The sequence below is a fragment of the Chaetodon auriga genome, chromosome 8 (assembly GCF_051107435.1).
Source record: "Chaetodon auriga isolate fChaAug3 chromosome 8, fChaAug3.hap1, whole genome shotgun sequence".
Classification (NCBI taxonomy): Eukaryota; Metazoa; Chordata; class Actinopteri; order Chaetodontiformes; family Chaetodontidae; genus Chaetodon; species Chaetodon auriga.
Genome location: NC_135081.1, coordinates 18,133,834 through 18,156,831, shown reverse-complemented (window position 1 = coordinate 18,156,831; position 22,998 = coordinate 18,133,834). Strand labels below are relative to the sequence as shown.

General features: G+C 40.6%; 3 protein-coding genes across 5 annotated transcripts; 2 read left to right on the top strand and 1 right to left on the bottom strand.

Moving 5' to 3' along the window:
• Window positions 1–1,250: 1,250 nt before the first annotated feature.
• On the top strand, window positions 1,251–8,832 carry LOC143324603 (neuronal pentraxin-2). Of its 2 annotated transcripts, none has more exons than XM_076737246.1 (6): window positions 1,251–1,333; window positions 3,882–4,833; window positions 5,846–6,329; window positions 6,451–6,704; window positions 6,986–7,165; window positions 7,547–8,832. In XM_076737246.1, exons 2-6 carry the CDS (start codon window positions 4,138–4,140, stop codon window positions 7,754–7,756), a joined length of 1,824 nt encoding a protein of 607 aa, XP_076593361.1. In that variant the 5' UTR covers window positions 1,251–1,333; window positions 3,882–4,137; the 3' UTR covers window positions 7,757–8,832. The 2 variants fall into 2 exon arrangements, with proteins under 2 accessions (XP_076593361.1, XP_076593360.1); XM_076737245.1 differs by having other exon boundaries at window positions 5,843–6,329.
• Window positions 8,833–9,257: 425 nt separating this feature from the next.
• Window positions 9,258–13,869, bottom strand: LOC143325059 (myelin-associated glycoprotein-like). 2 transcript variants are annotated; one of them, XM_076737943.1, is made up of 12 exons: window positions 13,762–13,869; window positions 12,923–13,008; window positions 12,402–12,797; window positions 12,011–12,307; window positions 11,800–11,899; window positions 11,594–11,629; window positions 11,478–11,510; window positions 11,334–11,364; window positions 10,637–10,674; window positions 10,480–10,551; window positions 10,331–10,358; window positions 9,258–10,241 (listed from the first exon to the last, which is right to left on the bottom strand). In XM_076737943.1, the coding sequence occupies exons 2-12, from the start codon at window positions 12,966–12,968 to the stop codon at window positions 10,179–10,181; spliced, it is 1,140 nt and encodes a 379-aa protein (XP_076594058.1). In that variant the 5' UTR covers window positions 12,969–13,008; window positions 13,762–13,869; the 3' UTR covers window positions 9,258–10,178. The 2 variants fall into 2 exon arrangements, with proteins under 2 accessions (XP_076594058.1, XP_076594059.1); XM_076737944.1 differs by lacking the exon at window positions 11,334–11,364 and having other exon boundaries at window positions 10,637–10,672; window positions 13,762–13,863.
• Window positions 13,870–15,731: 1,862 nt separating this feature from the next.
• LOC143325060 (myelin-associated glycoprotein-like) lies at window positions 15,732–21,417 on the top strand. Its single transcript, XM_076737945.1, has 9 exons — window positions 15,732–15,878; window positions 18,386–18,471; window positions 18,595–18,990; window positions 19,085–19,381; window positions 19,496–19,595; window positions 19,737–19,772; window positions 19,895–19,927; window positions 20,292–20,306; window positions 20,875–21,417. The coding sequence occupies exons 2-8, from the start codon at window positions 18,426–18,428 to the stop codon at window positions 20,302–20,304; spliced, it is 921 nt and encodes a 306-aa protein (XP_076594060.1). The 5' UTR covers window positions 15,732–15,878; window positions 18,386–18,425; the 3' UTR covers window positions 20,305–20,306; window positions 20,875–21,417.
• Window positions 21,418–22,998: the final 1,581 nt, after the last annotated feature.

Here is a 22,998-nt window from a genome sequence, read left to right as displayed (position 1 = left end):
GTGTGTGTGTGTGTGTGTGTGTGTGTTTTAACATGACAGGTTTTACACAATTTGAAATTTCATGGTGGTACAAAACACAACACTATAATAACAGTTTTAGTTGATAAAAATGACAAATAATAGTTTTACAGACTTTTTTTTTTTAGTAAAACTATTTATCCACAACATTTACACCATGTTCAGACACCTCTGGGAGACTCAGCTCCGGCAGTTAAGATGTATTCATCCATAAGGAAGCAGACAGAGTCCAAATCAGACAACCCGGGCACGAACTTTGACTCCTCACCTTATTCACTCTGGTCTAATCCTCGATACGCAGCAGTGTCAAATGGACTGAGAGGACTTATCATGTGATCAGGCTCGTTTAGTTCAGGTGCACTTTTGTCAAACTGCTGCGGTTGTTACAAGTTGTTGTACTTATACTTGTTGTACTTGCTAGTTTTTTCTACTGGCAGGAGTTTAAGATCTAACAAAACACTGCAGCAAATTTGATATGATGATAAAACAGAAAAAAAACCAACTCTAAACTCTATTAAAATGACCTGATTACTCCTTTATTATTATCCAAGTGTTTATCTTTCAAAAGTGATCAAGCCTTGAATCGTGCCACCAATTATTTTGTAAAGCCAGGAGAAATCAATACATAAATATTCATGAGGGTTTAATGAGATACCCAGAGGCCTGACAAGGTGCAGGTACACGCCAGTATGTCTGGACCTGTTATCTAATGTTAATAAGTGTCTGATCCTGTAATGAACATGCTGGCTCCATTGTTTGCGTGTTCTGTGATTTTCTTTGACCTGAAAGGAGCCATCTGCTGTTCCGCCACCGCCTCTGTAGGCTGTCAGTCAGACTGGAAGAGGCGAGGAATTAATCAGGCCAATTACTCCCGTGCTGAGATCTAGGTGAGCCGTGTGACGTTGTACCTGAGGAGCTGAGCCAATGATTGTGCCCTGTTAGAGAGGATTGTTGCAAATCAGAGGTCAATTTAAAAAAGAAAAAAAGAAAAAAAAAAAGTGTTTAAGAGGTTGTCAAGAGCCGGATAATGTTATCAGCAACCAATCTACAAGTTTCCAGAATGAAAATAAAGATGCTGGGGCAGCAGGTAAGATGCCAAAAGGTGAGAAAAATCTGACAGGAAAAAAGAGGTGTGGTCTTCCAAGAAAAACACAACAAAGCTGAAAGAGGGGAGGAGAGAAAAGAGGGAGAGACAATGAGGGAGGGATAGAAAGCGTTGAGCTCTCCTCTGCCGTAAATCTCTCTCAATCTGATCAGTCAACTCACTACAAGTTCGCAGTGTGGATACACAGGCTGCGCTCACAGTGACGCCAAGGTAAGGACGCTTTTTCTAATGTGGACTTAACTGGAACAAGATGCAGTCTCATATCATTTCACTAAGAGCGCTGCACAATGAATTGAAATATGGACATCTTTTTAACGTGCATGAGTTGGCATCACTTTTTGAATGAACATGTAACTTTTCAGTAACTCCAGACAGCTGAGTGATCCCCAGTGACTGAACTGCACTAAAAGAAACAGCTAGAAGGAAGATGGATCCTTGCATGGAAATGAATTTGGGTCTGTTCTACCAACAGTACTGATAAAAAGTCGAGGTAGATTTATAAACTTTGGATTTTCTCAAATGTTTCCAAGTAAAATTAAGTTGTCTTGAATAGTTTCATTGAAGCATAAATGGTTGAAATGATACAAATTTAACAGATGTTTAAGAAATAGGCTGCAAAGTTTCTTTGATTCTAACTCAGCAACCAGCTCTAAATCAGCAAATACATATGAAGGATTCATTCTCATGTACGTCGCTTTGGATAAAAGCGTTTGCCAAATGACAAATTGTAATTGTAAAAAAAAAGGTTTGACCCAAAATCCTATTTTTGATGGATTCCAGGAAATATCAATCAAACAGGTGTTGGTTTATTCATTTTAATAATGGCCTGGTGTGGCCGGCCATGACGGTGTATGAGGGCGTGGGTGGACGGGATGACAGGCTCACTGTGTTCCTCCAGAGAAGTGACTGACTGACTGACTTTACCCAAAATGGACATTGTGGCAGCTAATGTTAAATTGAAAGACATTTTAATGGCATTAAACACAAGAAAGACTAACGAGTGTATGAAACACTGTGAATTCAAACTTCAACTGCATGTTTTTCACAACAGAGACGACTTTTCTTTAACTTCGTGTCTGAACAAATTGTGGGAGAACCAACCACTCGCCAAGGAAAATGCTGGTGACATTGATCTTGTAATGCACTGTGATGATTACAGTTTAACGCCATCCACTCTGTCTAGAAAGAATCTTGTTTGTTTACAAATACAGAGCACTTGATTTGTCGGTGTCATCTGTTTTTTAATCACAGGTCTTCTGTAACTGCAGTTGTCAGTTTTTAATTTGGGACTAATCGCACTACTTAAATATCCACCTTGACCATATGGCGCAGGGATGGTGCACGACCCCAGTGTTCATCATGGATTACCACACACACACACACACACACACACACACACACACACACACACACACACACACACACACACACACACACACACACACACACACACACACGAGCATGGAAGGCTGAGGAAGCCCACTTATCTCTGGCTAAGGTAGCACAACAACTGCTTGCAATTAGGTTAATTGAGTGACCTGTGGGTGGTAATAAACTTAGGGCTAAACTGTGGAGATTGGGTGTGACACGGTTCTGCACCTCGACCATCTGTCTCTCCTCTAAGCCTCGTAAATCACGACAGGAACGGCAGAGACAGAACATGCTTTACTTCAAAGATTTCCTCCCCTTTATAACGACGAGAACATTATTACAAAGATGAATCTCAATTAAAAAAAGAAGGAATTATTCTCATTCTCAGTTTCTGCAGCTCAATAAACCTTTTTTTTTTTTGCATTAGCTTTTGAGGAGACTTCTGTGAAAGCAGACACGATGTTTATAAAGCAACAGACTACATTTGTATGTATTCTGTCACTCTGTTACATTATTGATAATGTACATTGAATGATGTATGAACTATGAACACAAACACACACACACACACACACATCGGAGAAGCTGGTCACTGTGAGCAACAGGTGGTCAGTGCAGTTTAGCTGCCACATCACGTGTGTGCCATTTCAAAATGCCGACCCTGTATAATGAAGGACGTGTTAGTGCTCAGAGAGGTCAGCAAGCCTTTATGATATGGACTCAGAGAGCAAAATATGGAAGCACGGGGACTCGGTGAAATGTTTAGGGATCATTTTGGGATCCAGAGTACGTTTGTCTATCTGGAAATGTTATCTGTTCTTTTCTTCGCTACAAGTTCCCTACATTATAATCATCTTCATGGTTTAAGACTTAAATATCTGTTAAATTCAGCTTCCAGGAAGTCAGAAACATCATAGTAACTCACACTAAAGGTGCCAACTAAACTCTGGTGGCCTGGTCCGGTCAGGATGCCACACCTCTGATCTGGACTAATCCTTGTCTGGACAGGCTCTGGTTGTTTTGGCACGTGCCTCTGCCATATAAGGTTACTGGTCAAACAAACTACAGCTAACTGGGGCTGCATACGTCACACTGAGGCGTTCTTCCACCATCACATCCTGCTGAGAACTGAAGACCTTTATATTTGTCGGCGCGGACTGACTGTGTCTCTTCTTGCTGTCCGTTTTGTTGAAAGGAATGGACTCTACCTAGAACGGCAACTCATGTCCGTTTACCTGTAGATACAAATACAGGCTACTGGTATAATCAGTATAATCAGGAATAGAGCTGAATCAACACTTCTCTGGCAGAGCTGAAACAAGGAGTGTCCACCCTCTGGGAATGCTATGAAAGACCTTTATGTAAAATCTGATGTTTTGTTTTACAGATTTATCCCATTCTTCAGTGACAGAGAGCGAGAGAGACATCGTCCAGAATAAACTTAATTACCTCACGTGACAAAGAAGAGAAGATTTTGAAGACAAAACTGTTGGTTTGTCACAGATGAGTGGACACTTTGTGGATGTTATTGTGCTCCCTGATGTCCTCTTTACAACAAAGAAGTCAACACAACCTTTGCTTCAACTGGCATCACACATTTTGAAGTGAAGCCAAGCTCCTTAGTCTTACTGGCTGAACTGTGGATGGAGATCATGAGGAACTCTCAGTCTCTACACCTCTTTCTTGTTGCCGTTGTGGTCTCTTTACTTTCACCCCTCCCCTGCCCTGCATCTGCCAGTTCAGGGTCTGTGTATGACTACGGAGCCCACCCACGCTTTGTTTGCACCCCTATTCCCATGGATGCAGACCCCGCCTGCTTCCATGGATCAGGTCCAGCCATAGGGGCAGCAGGGCCCAGCGGACCGAGCCATCAAAGTGCACCTCCTGCTGGCTGGTGGGGGGCGAGTGAAGAGGCCAAAGCCACCATCCTCCACCTCAGGGAGAGCCTTGTCCAGCAGAAAGAGACCATCCTGGACCAGAGGGAGACCATCAGAGAGTTGACAGCCAAGCTCACCCTGTGCGAGGGCCTCGGACGGGGCGCGGCGCCTCATGACGAGCACCACGGCACAGCCTCGCACTCCCATCACGCAGGGGTGGCCGGTCATCACACATACACTGACAACGGGCACTATAGCAACCAGCAGGGTCACCATGGAAACAGCAACCTCATACCGGACTCACCTCACTACCCCTCAGCAGGGGGGCAACGATCTGATGGAGGCCACAGCAACAACAACCAGGGGAAGGAGAAACATGTGACACCAGGGGACATCACATCATCACCAGAGCAGATGGAGAGGATGCTGCAGGCGCTGAAGGAGAGGCTGGACAACCTGCAGGTGAGCAGCAAGAGGAGGAAACTTTTTCAACTATTTGTTCCTAAAGATGACTAGAGAGTGAAACTGTAGAGAGGGAGAAGAGAGTTATAAGAGTAAATACAGATGAGGAATAAAAAAAAAAAGAGTTGGACGTAGAGGGAGGCTTGTGATGTGCGGCGTGCCCATATATGGCTTTTCCTTGTTTGGACAAATTAATGCTGTCGTCACTGGATCGTTTGTAGAGTAATCAAGTCCCAAAGCAGTGCACTAAGCACTTTGGACAAAGGAACAATGAATTACTTAATTGCATAAAGCCACTCACTGCATTAGAGAGTGTCACTCTCATGTCCCTCAGTGGGCACCTCAGAGCAGCAGGAGGCTCAGAGGTGGGCGTCTCTGATGTAAGACCAAGCACATCTCGTGTGTATGCTAACTGTGGATCTGGACTGGGCATGTTTAAGTTTTGGAGGAAATTCAGGTGTTTTGTGGTGCTGTTTGCTCCATAGTTAAACACTGTTTTTTTACTCTCTTGGCCCATTTATATGTGCTTCTCTGCTGTCTCTCCTCCTCGGATCATGATCACAGACAGATGTCGGGAGTGTGTAGAGGGGGTGGGGGGTGGGGGGGGTGGCACGGGTCTAACATCAGCAGTAATTATCGTGATCTCCCTTGACAGACTGGTAATCAGGGCACGCACCAGGACAAAGCCTGGATTATCTGAGTGGAAGAGAGGCAGCGGCAGATACAGGAAGACATATAGACAAACAGCATACCTGACGATTGCATTTGACACTACAAGATTATTAGTGAATGTAAGAAGTGCAAAAGAGACACAAGCGCCCTCTTAGGTGTGCAGTTGACAGATCAGCAGATGCTCACATGACTCCTCGAGGCTGGTTTGTGTTCATGCCAAACCACCACTGATGCTTTTGTTCCCCCTGTTGTAAAGAGGAAGCACAGACAGGGATTAAGAGACAGGAGGTGCTCATTGTGATCAAGTCTTCACCTGTGTGTGTTTCACCTCCCTCAGCAGAAGAGGAATACATCTATCACCTACTCCAGCTCTCTGAAGGAGCTGCTTCAGAGGAAGATCAGCGCTCTGGAGCAGCAGCTGCACCATCGCACCGCCTCCCTCAGCGGCCCGGACCATCACGACGACGACGGCAGCCACAGCGATGACGGGGGCCACCACGATGGTGATGATGACCATCACGATTATTCATCACACCCAAATGACCACAAGGATGACCACAGCGACGGCGGTCACAGTGACGGGAACCAAACCGACCATCACGACGACAGCCACAACGACGACCATCATGATGCAGATGGTGACCATGATGACCACGATGACAGCCACCATGATGATGATGATGATCATGATGATGAAGGCCACCACAGTAATGAAGCAGACAGTCACAGTTACATTCCACACACGGGATACAGAGCACCAGGGCCACATGCTGGTTTCCACTCAAATAAACTGGAAACAATGCTCAACCAGCTGCACCTCGCAGGTACACAACCACTGCAGCAACGTTACAACCCACATTAAGCACAGCCAGTTTCTATCTATGAAGCAACATTTGGTCAACAAGTGCTAAAAATAGTGTGATGCCATTTCTCTTCCAAAAACAGGTTCCAGCAGGAAGAAATCCAAGAATCCTGATGCCTTCCAGATCAGCTTCCCCATGAGAACCAACTACATGTACGGGCGGGTGAAGAGGACGCTGCTGCAGGAGATCTTCGCTCTGACTTTGTGTCTTTGGATCAAGGCGGGCGTAGGGCCTGGTCTGGGGACGCCCTTTTCCTACTCGGCACCCGGACAGGCCAACGAACTGGTCCTCATCGAGTGGGGGAACAATCCTATGGAGCTGCTGATCGATGACAAGGTGTGGTAACAGTGTAAAAGGTCCTGTAACAGGTGATGAAAGGAGCATCCTTGAAAGGCTCAGTTGTTCACAAGCGAGGATGGAGCGAGGTTCACCACTTTGTGAACACATGATTGGATAAAGGATATTACCGCATGGGCTCAGGAAGACTATACACAGTGTCCCAATTTTTGTTGGAATAAGGCTTATAATAACAAACTATGGTCTTGCTTCTGTACTTAATTGTATTATGCCAGGTTGTTTAAATAAGAGTCTCACCATCTTCACTATCACATTCCCAGGCTGTGACGCTCCCCCTGTCTCTGGGTGATGGGAAGTGGCACCACATCTGTGTGACTTGGTCAACACGGGACGGACAGTGGGAGGCCTACCAGGACGGAGTCCAGAGGGGGTCCGGGATCAATCTTTCCCCCTGGCACCCAATCAAACCTGGAGGGGTCTTCATCCTGGGACAGGAACAGGTAAGACTGAAGAGATTCATTCTCTGTAGATGCAAGTCACAGATGCAGATATACTTGACAGTCTGAGAAGATACATGTGAGCAATTTCACAGAAGGAATCACTGAATGCAGAAAAGGGAGAGAATTCAATATGCTCAATATTTAACAAACAAACAAAGAGCTCCAAGCTTGGTCCAGACAGATGCCAATCCAAGCTTTTTTTTTTGTGCCATTAAGGGCCTATGTTTGCACAGACATTGAGCATCCAAAATTTCACTTGGGAAGCCTTCGTCCATTGTTAGCCACATTTTCAAATAACATAGGACCCAACCAATGATTGCGTTGCATTTTATCGTATATATTTTTACATATTTCAAGTAACCACTGTTCTCTCCTCTTCAGGACACTCTGGGAGGCCGTTTTGATGCCACTCAGTCGTTTGTGGGTGAGATGTCAGACCTGCACATGTGGTCACATGTCCTGACTGCCAGTGACATCTACAGCCTGGCTTCCTGCGGCAGCCACCTCAGAGGAGATGTCATCGCTTGGTCCGACACAGAGGTGGAGCTTCGTGGAGGCGTCTCCAGATACCCCTTTGACCCCTGTCACTGAAAGGTCGTAACACCAATGAAGAACTCCGACATGTCTCAGAATATGCCGAGAGCATTCATCATATATCAAAAGGTGCAAGAATAAAACAAAATCCCTTTGACTTTCAGTTATTTTTGAGGATGATCGCTCAGTGGCACCAACTGAGAATCAACGCCTTCCTTTAAACTTAATCAGTGACTTTTTCTTAAATAAGAAAAATAACAGTCTAAGTCTAATCTGTGTTTACAGATGCTGTGTAGGGACTTAAGGGTCTTGGGCCTCAGGGTTTTGGCCTCTACTGTAATCATGAGTTAGTGTTTTATTTTAAACAGACAAGTGCTGTATGTGACATATTGTCATATTGTTAATAAGACTCAATGCTGTAGGGTCTGTGATAAAACTAGCAGACTTTACATGGGTTCTGTTGTGGTGACGTGACAAACTGTTTGTTGTTAGTTTGAACCATAGTCGTAGAAATGTGCTGAAAAATTTATTATAATCTGGATGATCTTTTTTTTTAAGGGGGAAAAAAAAGGTTTCCAGGGGAAATACAGCTAATTTACCAAAGAAAACGTAGAACTGATTTGTGTTATACTTGGTAATTTTGATAATCTATGTGTCATAGATAGATTGATGCTTTGTTTTGGGAGAAATACTGAAACGCCTGTCAGGCACACTTTAATGTTTTACAGCCTCTGCTGATTTTACACTTATTATATGCACTCCTGATATTATACTATCATCCAGCAGTGCTGCTTAAAACTAATGGTTTATGAAACATGTTTTTTAAAGACTTTCTACTCCACGATGTATCTGTTTGTTCACTGAACAAATCACTGATATTTGTCACTTGTTTCTCCAGTGAATTAGATTTATGTTTTTGAAACAATGTATTTTGTGTAATCAAGTCACTGCACTGTGGCTTTTTAATTTCTTAAATGATCTGGCCTTGACTGTATATTTGTTCTTGTACTGTATATAAAACACTGAATTTAGGCCAGGTTACATCTTTGACCTCATGTATGGTATGTAAGTTGTGTTTTTTCTGTTTTTCTTTCAAATGTCATGACAGTGTAAATAAAAGTGTGAAAGATGAATGTCTTTGGTTTTCATTGTTTGCCAACATCAATCCAACACCTGATTCACTGGATCGACTCCCGGCTTGGCTGATCATTAGCTGCTTTTTTTTGTCAGATGTCATGATAGACATTAATCTTTGTTTAACATTTCAAATTCAGTATTTCAGTATATAAACTAACCTAAATTGTGAACTGAAGAAAGGAATAAAAGTTGTTTTATATACTTTTCTTACAAATCAGAATGACTGACCTGCAGAATTGAATGTTTATGAAGAAATGTGCCACTTCGGCAGAAGTCCCTTGGCACACATCATTTAAGAATCTTCCCCCTAAAATGTGTGCGCAGGGTACAATTTACCAACCACAGCAAACCAGTACAGATCCTGCTTGTTTAAGAAGAATATTCACTCTTACATAAAAACCAAATGACACTTTAAAGACTTCAAATCTACGATAAAATCAATGACTTTATTGAAGTGGATTCAAGCACCAAAAGCATTTTACTTCTAGATTATGTAGATACAAGAAAATGATTTCCCCTGACAGACAACAAGATCTCATTTACTTTAAATCATGTTTTTGTTTTTTCATTCCCACAGGTTTTCCATCCAACATTTTAATCATCATCATTTTGCTAATGAAATATCAAATACAACAGCGCTGTATATGAGTTTATTCTTTGGCATAAGCATGTGTAGGCTTTGTAAATTCTTTGAAGATACTGTTTGACATTTTGGCAAATATGATTATTTTTTGACAAAACAAGATGTTGATACCACTTGCACATCTGTGCTAGCACATGGTTGAAACAGGGGCAAACAGCTAGCCTGGCTCCGTCTATCGGTAAATCTACTAAAACCTCTAGAGCTTGCTAATCGACATGATGTTATTTTTCGTTATTAATTAGTGAGGTGCTGGTTGGAGGATTTGGTTGCCTTTGCAGAGCCTGGCTAGCTGCTTCCCTCACTTCCTTTTCTTTACACCAAGCTAAGCTGAGCTGCTGGCTGTCAGCTGATGCTCAGCAAGACCGGGAAGTATATTTCCAAAAATATCAAACTATCTTTATTCAGTTCTTATTCCTCATTTTCTTGCTATGCAGAAGTAATTTTAATGGTAGACATTTAAAAATAAAATTTATGAATACCAGTAATATCATATATGCAAAATGCATCTTTTCTCTCATTAATATACTCTAAATAATAATCACTGACAGAATTAAATATATAATATATATTTTGCTTGATAGCAGGCATTAACACAGTCGTCATGCAATCATCAGATGTGCTTAATACATAATGATCATTAAAAGTGTAAATAAGTTTGCGGTTTGCTTTTATCACAAACACTCGTTGGAAGGCTTTATTTCACACGTTTCCATAGACGTTGAGGTCCGCAGTGTTTATGTAATCATCACCATCATCCAGGTCCTGTCAGAGATAAAGGTCATTGTTGTCACAGGTTGCTGAAAGTGCCAGTACGTAATTTTTGAGAATAAATCTTGGCGAATGAATAATACCTCTGTGTTATTATAGGATTTTGGCTGGCTGAGGCCCATTAACAACAACCCCAACAGGACAGAGAAAAAGAATTACATAAGACATTACTGAAGTGAAAAATGTCCACATTCTATTAAATGGTCACATTCAAGGGGAGTAAGCCAAATACCTTTTGGGGGAAGGGAAACGAGGCTTAGAGGTTTTCTGGTTGGCACAGGATTTTGACTTCACAGGTTTAGGCCTGTGGATTAAAATTCATGTCACTACAAAGTTTGGAAAACAGTAATCATCTACTTAACTTCAACAACAATGTTTAACATACTTACAAATCATCCAAATTGCAAACGTCCCTTTTAGGGTTTCTGTTGTATAAAAAAACATACATTGAAATATGAATCATTAACACAGTCCTAGTTTTGCTACACAACCTTGATTCCAAAGAAGTTGGGATGCTGTGTAAATGGTAAGCTGAGCCTTTCCAGGATGCCCCTTTCAAACCCAATCATGATACTCTCACCTGTCACCAATGAACCTAATTACCTGTGGAATGTTCCAAACAGGTGTTTTTGGAGCATTCCACAACTTTCCCAGTCTTTAGTTGCTCCTGTCCCAACTTGTTTGAAACATGTTGCTGCATCAAATTCAGATATTTACAAAATAATCATATAATCATCATATATATAAATTATCATATATTTACAAAAATCAATGTAGCTGATGAGGTAAAACATCCAATATATTGTCTTTGTGCCTTTCTGATTGAATTGATTTAAATATGTTTGAATTGTAAAAATGACTACGTGATAAAAATCTGCTCCAACAGACCGAAAAAAAGAAGAAGAGAAACTATGCAAATGCAGCGTATAGAAGTATAGCACAGGTCTCAAAAACAACAAAAAAGCATCACACACACAAATTACAGTGAGACAGTCAATACAAAGCTGCAGTAGGGACAGTACAGTTAGTCACTAAAGTTACATTTAGTATTTGTAGACATAAAGACTCTTATAATGCCACTTTCCTTTTATCAGGTCGTTGGCCATCAGAACGCATCCTGAAAATGTCACAGATTAAATTACACATGTGTACAACTGAAAGATAACAGTGTTCATGTCAGCTCTCCAGGATGAGAAAGGAAGAAGACTCACAAACCACTTTTTTTCTCACCTGCGAGACAGTCTGGACAGCCGGTTCCACATGCTAAAAGTTAAAGAACATTACATTATGACAAGGAACTGAATTCATGTGCACTATGAACTAAATCTGCTCTACGACATTTTTACCTGCCGTCCTGATTTTGGAGCTCTGCAATGCGTCTCCTTGAGCGGACAGAAAACAATGTCATTTTACTGAGGAGCACATAGTTTGCACAAATGTTTTAAAAATTAAGGAATGTGCAAGAACGTAGACATGTCTTAGCTCAAAAATCTTTATTACTCAACTGATGTGCTCGGTCTATCATTCAGTGTCAATGTACTGTGTGACTCACTTGTACTTTTTCACCATGAAAATGCAGACACCTGCAAAGATCACAGCAGTGCCAATCCCCACCGCTGCGGGAATGATGATGTGGTTATAGTTTTCTATACCTAAAACAGACAGGATGTGTATGAGAGCCATTCTTCCTTTATATTGCATGAATATATCCATATATAAACTTAATAAGAGATATCCTTAAGTACAGAGTGAAAAGATCTCACGTTTGACGTAGAGCGTCAGAGTTGTGGAGGACGCCTTGTGTCCATGAAAAAGCGCTTTGCAGGTGATCTGACTGTGGTCATCCGTCACCCCAGGAGTGAACGTCAGGATGGACTGTGCCTCCCAGAGGCCACGATGAATTTCTCTGTGGATCTCAGTGACATCACCTGCGGTGCCCCTACTCCATGTGAGTTCAGGCCGATGGGAGGGGCAGGTATGGGTCACTGAACATATGAGAGTGTGGGGATGATCTTGAACGGCTTCCTTTGGGTTAATTACTTTAGGTTTTGGGGGTTCAGCTTTAATTAAAAAAAGGCAGAGACAAAGTAAGAGGCAGTCATAACATACAAAGTTGATACTGATTTATGAAATTTTGGAAAGTCTGTGACATACGGAGCATTATCAGCGTGACACAATCATCAACAAAGGAGAACTTGTCAACGGTGGATGTGTCCGTCTCTGTTCGTGCTAATTCAATCCGGAAACAGAAAGGGCCGTTGTCATGATCTTTAATTTCAGTGATTTCTAAGGTGCAGTTGTTCTGACCCAGTTTTCCTAACAACCGTGTGCGACCTCGAAAGCTTTCCAAAACTTGTGTGCTGTCCTCGTAATAGATGCGTTCATCTCGCTTGTCTGACCGATGCCAGATCCCTCTGAGCCTGGAGGTGGGCAGCTGTTCTTTAGGATGACTGAATGAACAGGGAACCACAACACAGGATGAAACCAGGGTCTCAAGGTTTTTTACTACAGAGGCCTTCCATTCTTCACTAAACACAGGGCCGCTCAGAGCTGAAAGACAATCATGGCAGTGACAAAGAAAGGAATTACTACTAGGAGTGTCTTTTCTTGATTTTTTTTTAGTATGGTGTATGTAAGAATGAGACTGGAAACAAAGAGGTGACTCATAGTGTTACCTGCCACAAGCAGACACAATATCATCATCTTTGTTTCTTTGTCCATACGTCTCTGAGGTTTCGTTGGTGTTGTACACTGTGGGATGCTTAAATGAAACAAAATAAAAAACAGTTGTGAAAGTGGAAATTCTTCAAACAGCACTAATCTTCGCCTCCAGGAACCGTCTGTTTATCCAGCAGATTCTGGCACTGTTAATGTCCACGTAGAGAATACACACATCTGAAACAACACGTTATACGTCAGCCATCATTTAAACTGTCATTATTTATTTCTGTTTATGTCACAAATACTGACAATATTCATGTTTTCATTCACAATACATGTATTTTAACTATTCGAAAGTGAAAAAAATCATCGTATGATTATGGGAACTGCACTCTCTTTTTGAAGTCCTTTTCTGAGAATTCAGTAACAGGAACTATTAAAACACAAGTGAAAATTCTTCAAACAGCACTAGTCTTCACCTCCAAGAACCGTCTATTTATCCAGCAGATACTGGCATTGTCACTGTCCACATACAGAACATACACATCTGAAACAACACATTATATGTTAGCAAACAAAATTAGAAATAAATCCTGTCATATATGACTTGCCTGCACTCAGTTGTCTATTCAGTCTCATGACTATTTTAACGAAGCCACACACACTTTGAAGAAATAAGTCTTATCAATCAGACAAACGACGATGACAAATGATAAATATTCCTGAGCCCAGCACTATATTTACTAGAAACTTTCGAATTCAATGTTCACAGAAAACATAGCAAGCAAACATTCATTGGATATGTTGTTGTTATACCATAATCATGTATAATGTAGAGTTACCAGAATCTTACCAGATGAAGGAACGGTCAAAGATATGAAGTTTACAGGCAACTGGAAAAACTGTAGGCCAAATTAGAAAAGAGTGTATTTTTGTGTCTCTGCGTGGGTGAAGTGAAACCAGATGTACTAGACTAGCAGTAGAGTTAATGGTGTAGAAATTTGGGAGTGGTCTCTGTGTGCCTGATGTGAGAGAATATTCAGTACGGTGGCTGATAAGGGCTACAAAAGTCCATAACATTTCATTTCATATTTAAAAATAAAAAATAAAAAAAAAAGATGTATCACTCATTGCTCAACTGTTTCATTAGATGAAAACATTCAGAATACTAATGTGAAACTAATGCATTTTCCCCACGATATGTCCAACCCAAAATACTTTGACTGACCAATCAGGAATCAGTACAAGTATTCTGCAGAGCAGGAACCGCTCGCAGTTCAAGTCAGATATTTAATTATTACTGGAAATGTACTTCTGTCATTGCAACTGAAAATGCACTGAGACATGTGGCTGAAGGACACTTAGATATGGCTTTGCTCCAGATTAAAATGTCCTGAGAGAAAACTTTAAATCAAAGCACATGTGTGGAATATTGGTGGGTGTGTTGGTGTCAGAAGCCCCACACCAGGAGGGGTCAGAATGGGAGTGATTTATGAGTCTACCTCAGTTGCCTCTTGGACCAGCTCAGTTTGTGGTGTACTGTTTGAAATGTGTGCAGTAAAGCTACCACATCAGCCTCTGTTGTCTACTGGTAATTATTATGTGTTTTTGAATATATGTAAGTGGACCTGAACCCATGTGGCACAGGTGAGGATCCCATCTTCTCTATCTAACTGTTGTCCTCTGCATAGGGCCAGATGAACACCCTTAAGACCTGTGGTGCACATGAAAGTCATCTGTTGGATGTTACTTTTATCTCTTTTTTGTATGATACATCTTACTAGTGAAAGATGAAATAAAATATGAAGAAATTTCATAAATGAGAGATCCTCCCCTGCTCTCCCAAAAAAGTAAGACTACCCTCCTCTCAGCAAAAATAAAAATGACAATAGCTTCCCCCTTTTCTACCTCCTTCTAATATTCATACAGCCCCAGCTGATGCCCCCCATGACTGTTTGTATAGGTGCTTGCTGTGTAGCTGTCGATGTTACTGAGGTTATACAGCATTAAATATTGTGTCTTACCAGCATGGGCAATGCAGTTGATGTTGTTGCAGTTACTGTGTGTCATCTACATAGGCATAATAAGGAAGGACAGAGCCTGTCCAGGCTTTGAATACACTTGATATTTCCCTAATTTTATTGAGCAGCTTCATTAAGTCACTAACAGGGATGTTTAAATGATTTGAGGATATTGGAGGACCTTTGTTGGGATGGTTTGGGACATATTCACACAGAATAAACAGGCTTTATTTTGATGCTTTTTTATGCACTCTGCCACTTTATTTTCATTCAAGGTACACGTCTTAATCATTGAAATTTTTACATTTGAACTTAGTCAGTATATGTTGTTTTTGACTGACAATTAGGGCAGAAGTAACAGAAATTGCTGGCTGTAGGTGATAAATGTCAGTTGGCTATTGTGAATGTCGAATGATAGACAGTGATACAGGCCAGCTGATAGTCAGAACAACACTGCTTCAAATAAAATGTCAGTCAAGATTATCAAATCAATTGGAAGTTTTTCACTTCAAATACATTTCATTGCTTTACACTATTAATCTATAAACATTTTCAGTGCTTCAATTTTATTCAGTTAGCGTTTGTTACATCCACTCTTGAGGGGATTTTCCCTCAATGATAAATACCAATTTTGAGTTGTGAATAATGAATGATGAATGTCAGATGTTCACCGTTACAGCAGCCAACAATTTCTGCATATTATAAAACAAAAACAAGATTATTTCAAAGAGTCCACACCTAAACCCTTGGGAAAAGTGAAAAGCACATATAAAACAAGGGAGACGTCAGGTCTCTCACTCACCACCACAGACAAAATCAAAACGAAACCAAAGCAAAAGAGGAACTTGTGTAGCTTTGCAGTGACCTCTGAAAACGGTTCATGTCTTAATGAACTAAACTCCAGCCAGACGCTCCAGACGCAAACAGCTGTGATCAGCCGCAAAATCAGGTAAGATTCTGAAATAACTAATATAAATATAAATGATACTTTAATCACTCAGTACATTTGTTTTGAATATTTTATTTGGGGATTTTTGCTTGGCAGTTGGTTTCATAATGGCTCTGTGATGGTAAAAATTATTAGACCACCCTTGTTTTCTTCAATTTCTTGTTCATTTTAATGGCTGATACCACTAAAGGTATATTACCTGAAGAATACAATGAACACGACAAAAAATACAGCTGATTCCATAATACTTTATGTCCTTTTTGACATGCTTAAGTTTAATTGTATATACATCTTGCCACTGCTGGAAATTGGCATAAGTGAGAGACAGGTAGCCAAAAAACCGAAGCTCTCCAAGACAGCTGTTCATTACAGCAAGAAAAAGCAAGCTGAACATGGTACTACCAAATTGCTAGCTGGTCGATGCAGGAAACCCCCCTTTCTACCCCACGAAAGAACCATGCACTCATCCGTTCCTGTGTCAGGAATCATCATCAGACCTCCAGGGACCTTAAAAATGAGTGGGCAGTGTTGAGAAATGTGACTTGTTCAGCAAAGACAGTTTGAAACCGACTTCTTGAAGCTGGTCTGAAGTCACACAGGGCACAGAAGATAAACTCTGATAAACTCTTTCCTGCCTCGAATGACTGGATGTTCCAACAAGACAATGCCCCTTGCCACACGGCAAGGTCAGTTAAAGCCTGGATGGAGAACCAGAACATTCAAGCCATGCCTTGGCCAGCTCAATCACCAGATCTAAATCCAATTAAAAACCTGTGGAACATCATCAAACTCAAAATGGAGAACCACAAGCCCAAAAACAAAGCAAATTTGTTTGAATTTTTGCAACAGGAATGGGTTACTGTGACAGCAGAACAATGTCAGAAGCTGGTGGAGAGCATGCCAAGACGCATAGCTGCAGTCATCAAAAGCAATGGTTATGCAGTCAAGTACTAACTCCTGTGAGTATCACGTAACTGACAGACAGAAAAGAAAACATGGAATGTCTAAAAGCTGTGTTTTTGGCAGTACAATGCCATAGCTGTTGATGTAAGAACTTAAGTGATTTTGGTTATTATCAAGAAAACCTTGGAAAACGGCTGGATATCAGCTCTTAAATTAAACTCTTATGAGCTATTATTGTTGGTATCATTATATTTGTCCAAACAAATGTACCATTAGTTGTACAAGGCATTAAAATGAACAAGAAATTGAAGCAAACAAGGGTGGTCAAATAATTTTTTCCATGACGGTATACAAAACCTCATTTCCCAAAAAGGTGGGATGCTGTGTAAAACATAAGGCAAAAGAATCAAAACGTGACGATTTGCAAAACATTGAAACACCATATTTAACTGAAAATAACACAAAGACAACATCAAATGTTGAAAGTGTCAAATTTCATTGTTTTCTGAAAATGATGTCCTCATTTAGAATTTGACGCCAGCAACACTTTTCAAAGATGTTTGGTCAGTGACAACAAAAGACAAATTGTAATATGCAAACAGGAAACAGCTGGTGGAACATCTCACAGTTAATTAGGTGAACTGGCAACAGGTGAGTAACATGACTGGGTCTAAAAAGAGTATCCCAGAGATGCGAGTCTTTCTGAAGTAAACGTGAGGAGAGGTGCAACAATTTTAAGAATAACGTTTCTCAAAGTAAAATTGCAGAAGAATGTGGTGATTTCCTTGCCTACAGCAGATAAAATCATCATAGAACCTGAATCTTGTGTTCTCTTAATTATATTCCTTTCATGTTTTAACAGTTCTTGTCACTGAATCTCAGGAAAGGACTTCAAAAAGAGAGTGCAGGAAGTTCCCACAATCATATGATGAATGTTTTCACATTCGAATAGTTAAAATACATATATTGTGAATGAAAACATGAATATTGTCAGTAGTTGTGATTATGATTATGGTATAACAACAACATATCCAATGAATGTTTGCTTGCTATGTTTTCTGTGAACATTTAATTTGAAAGTTTCTAGTAAATATAGTGCTGGGCTCAGGAATATTTATCATTTGTCATCGTCGTTTGTCTGATTGATAAGATTTATTTCTTCAAAGTGTGTGTGGCTTCGTGAAAATAGTCATGAGACTGAATAGACAACTGAGTGCAGGCAAGTCATATATGACAGGATTTATTTCTAATTTTGTTTGCTAACATATAATGTGTTGTTTCAGATGTCAATTGACAATGCCAGTATCTGCTGGATAAATAGACGGTTGGAGGTGAAGACTAGTGCTGGTTGAAGAATTTTCCCTTGTGTTTTAATAGTTCCTGTTACTGAATTCTCAGAAAAGGACTAAAAAAAGAGAGTGCAGTTCCCATAATCATATCATGAATGTTTTCACTTTCGTTAAAATAGTTAAAATACATATATTGTGAATGAAAACGTGAATATTGTCAGTATTTGTGATATAAACGGAAATAAATAATGACAGTTTAAATGATGGCTGACAATTTCCACTTTCACAACTGTTTTTTATTTTGTTTCATTTAAGCATCCCACAGTGTACAACACCAACGAAACCTCAGAGACGTATGGACAAAGAAACAAAGATGATGATATTGTGTCTGCTCGTGGCAGGTAACACTATGAGTCACCTCTTTGTTTCCAGTCTCATTCTTACATACACCATACTAAAAAAATCAACAAAAGAGACTCCTAGTAGTAATTCCTTTCTTTGTCACTGCCATGATTGTCTTTCAGCTCTGAGCAGCCCTGTGTTTAGTGAAGAATGGAAGGCCTCTGTAGTAAAAAACCTTGAGGCCCTGGTTTCATCCTGTGTTGTGGTTCCCTGTTCATTCAGTCATCCTAAAGAACAGCTGCCCTCCTCCAGGCTCAGAGGGATCTGGCATCGGTCAGACAAGCGAGATGAACGCATCTATTACGAGGACAGCACACAGGTTTTGGAAAGCTTTCGAGGTCGCACACAGTTGTTAGGAAAACTGGGTCAGAACAACTGCACCTTAGAAATCACTGAAATTAAAGATCATGACAACGGCCCTTTTTGTTTCCGGATTGAATTAGCACGAACAGAGACGGACACATCCACCGTTGACAAGTTCTCCTTTGTTGATGATTGTGTCACGCTGACAATGCTCTGTATGTCACAGACTTTCCAAAATTTCATAAATCAGTATCAACTTTGTATGTTATGACTGCCTCTTACTTTGTCTCTGCCTTTTTTTAATTAAAGCTGAACCCCCAAAACCTACAGTGATTAACCCAAAGGAAGCCGTTCAGGATCATCCCCACAGTCTCATATGTTCAGTGACCCATACCTGCCCCTCCCATCGGCCTGAACTCACATGGAGTAGGGGCACCACAGGTGATGTCACTGAGATCCACAGAGAAATTCATCTTGGCTACTGGGAGGCACAGTCCATCCTGACGTTCACTCCTGGGGAGACGGATGACCACAGTCAGATCACCTGCAAAGCGCTTTTTCATGGACACAGGGCGTCCTCCACAACTGTGACGCTCTACGTCAAACGTGAGATCTTTTCACTCTGTACTTAAGGATATCTCTTATTTTCAAGTTTATATACGGATATATTCATGCAATATAAAGGAAGAATGGCTCTCATACACATCCTGTCTGTTTTAGGTATAGAAAACTATAACCACATCATCATTCCCGCAGTGGTGGGGATTGGCACTGCTGTGATCTTTGCAGTCTTCTGCATTTTCATGGTGAAAAAGTACAAGTGAGTTCATTACAGACTTACATTCCAAAGAACATTGACAAAGAGGGGCTGTATTTCCTCTCATCGTGTCTCATTTTTAAGTTTGTTCTGTGCTCTTTAATGCAAACAGTTTACATATATTTTGTTTTCTGTCTGGTTAAGGAACCGCATCGCAGAGCTCCAACGTGGAGACAACGTGTAAATAGAACTATATTTTGGATCAAATTCAGTCTGTAGTGCTCCACTGATATGCATTTTCAGTTCTTTCAGCTTTGTGAGAATGTGATTCATGTATGTATTTATTCATTGGTCACATTTAGGGTGTGGAACCGGCTTTCCAGACTCACCCGCAGGTAAGAAAAAAATTGTGATTTTTGGAGTTGGGGAGCAGAAGATACAAAAATGTCTGGAATCTGAGAGTAGAGGGAGGTTTTAAGGGTTACAAGTACAATAAACATCTGAAATTACTGACGGCCATTCTGATTAAAGACAACAGTTTTATAGATATTGTAATTCAGTGACTGCTCCTGTCCTGTTTCCACTGTACTTTCACACACCAATGCATCACTGGCCACACAGTCAGTTCAGATATCTCCGTAGGCGTGACAAGTTTATTTTTGTTTCCGTTCTTGATGATATCCACATTCATATTTACATACAAAATTCTTATTCTCTGAAATCTTATTTTCTGTTCTCCTTTTTCTATGTTCTAATCAGGAGCAGAACCTGAAGGTGAGAAGAGACAAAAGAACAAAACGCAAGTTTTGTATAAAGAAAACAACAACAACAGGAAGTCATATATATATACATATTACCCCTTGCTGCTCCCTGACCCCCTCTCCCAGTCGTATAGGAGAGTGAAGGGTGGTTGCTAAAAACATAAAAAAATGCAGTGCCAGTGTTTTGTCCATTCTGGGCTGCTGTAGAAGCATGGCTGTCTACCTCTGTAGATATGAAGAGCTCATTCTAAGACAACGAAAGCATGATTGTTATTTTCAGACAATTAGACACTAATCAAATTTGAAATATTCATTCCATGTCTGCCAGTTGATTCCCCTAAATCCTACAAACTGGACCTTTAAAGCTACGCGTATATTTATTTTTGGTCATAAAGGGGAAGAAGAGGTCCCAAAACAATCTTGTTCACTGACACTTCCTCCAGATGTAGGTCACATGTTAAGTGTGAATGGGGTGCAATTCTTCACTGAGAAAAATAAGACTGTCTTTGATGGATAAATGTTTGACCTTCTTGGGCTCTACTCCAAACTAATTGGATCAAACATGTTTTTCATTCTTTTAGATAATCGAATGAGGCCCGAAGACGTCTGCTGTCTGCTGCTGCCTGCCACAGTGTCTCTTTTCAAGCTGATGCTGTGGGGACACCAAAGTTGGAAAGCTTCAAATTCTGCATGTGTTTTACAGTTTCTTAGTGAAGTTGAGTCAAGGGGCAAATCAGTTGCTGGAGGCTTGAGTCTGTTTGTTTGCTTTCACGTTATTCTCATATGGCTTCAGAATAACTGGGACGGCATGTGAGCTGCATGCCGTCCTCTCTATCCCCAATTTCCTGCCTCTCTTTGACTGTACCGCCAAATGAAGGCAAGGAAAGCCCCCCCCAAAAAAATAAGCAAAAAAGAGAAATGACATTACCTTAACGACATCTTCAAAAATACACCACAAAAAAACAGAAAATTCTGTCACCAACACCTGAATGTTTCAGCAGCCTAGTTTCCTGAAAAGCAGCATCATGTACTGTGATCTGATTTGGAAGTCAGTGCTGATGTGGCTGCTTATATTTCTCCACATTTACCTTGATTTGCTTTGTCAGCACACAAGTTTAGTTCATGAGGTGAAAATACACTTTTTACGTGCTACAGATGTGTCAGGAATGTTTTTCTTTTTATATTAAATTTTGGCTTGTGCTCAGTTTGTTGTGATTGCCTCCTCATTTCTCGACTGGTCTTTATTATATTTTAGATATTTGGCATTTGTTTTTTTTGTTCAGCTTCTTTTCACTGGAGCAAAATCCGGAGTTCGTGTCAGAAAAACCTTTTTTTGGACAATGAGCTGTTAACAGTTTCTCAATGCTCATTCAGTCATGTCGGCCAGATGGTGGCACTTCAGGACTATAAAAGAGCAGCTGAAGTCATTGAAGGGTGGGAGTGAGAACAAACTGAATTCTGTGATGGAACGTCGCTGTTGTATGTCCATCTTTAAGTTAAAGTTTCCACAACAGTCACTGATCTTTATCAGCGTGGTCACAGTGAGGCAAACTGCGATGAACAAAGAGATTTCTCCAGAAGCATTAGTCTTTCAGTCAGCAGTGACATCACATTTTATTTTGGAGAGACGTCTGAGTAATAAAATTAATGATTTTCTTTCTAAACAAGGTTTAAATTTGAAAGCTCAAGAGGTGAAATTGGTCAAAATAGGCTACAAGGAGTGGCGTAACAGATCAGATCAAAACATATAAGCGAGAGTGGAAATTATAGAGGGAAGTGATGGGCTGCTTTTAGCTGAAGGCTGAGCACTTGTGGTCCTTGTCCTCATTAAAATCATTTGTCGGCTATTAGGATCAATATCTCAGTTTTGATCAATAGAACAGATCTCTGTTTTGGGTGATTGAACGTTATATCTCCAGACAGCACTTTTACTCGCCTGCAGTCGCTTCTACCTTCAGCTTATTCTGCATCTTAACAGAAAGCAGAGCTACAGTAGCACAGAAGTTACAGGAGTCCACAAAATGTAAATGAAAGTGCTCTTGGTTCAAAAACAAAGACTGGCTGAAGTGTTACATGAACAGATGCATCATTTTGTTATGTTTGCAATCATTTTGGAGCAAAGGGTCAAGAGTTTGGGCATAGGTGTGTATAATTCTTGACAGGTTGTGACCTCTGAAGGCAAAGTCTGGATCCTGTTTTCTCAACTGAGAAACTTTGCAAAAATCAGACCATTATTATCAACTTTTGGTACGTAACACTCATGCCTTTATTTCAAGCTGCCATGGCACAGCTTCATCTTGTTCAGCAGCTATAACCTCTTTTATCCTCACTGCTTTGGCTTCCAGTGAAGTTCACTTGTTGCACTCTCACACCACTGAGTGGCCACGTAAGTCACTCAACCGAAACCTGTTGTCTATACTGCTACAGCAGCAAAGACATGAAGAAAGAAATAAAAGAAATCAGATCAAACACTGATGATATGAAGACCTTATCTCACAGTAAACACATGCAGTTTCCATTTTTAACATGATGAAATGTGTGAATTCTTTGATTGTGTGTTTGTGATTGAAGGGATTTCCCAGTGATTGATTAAACTGTCTGTTGAATACAAACTGATTGTGAGCTCCATTAATCAGCAGTGACGAACTTCTATTGTTACTGCTGTGTGTAATCTCATCCAGAGCGCGACACCATTAACTGTTCCT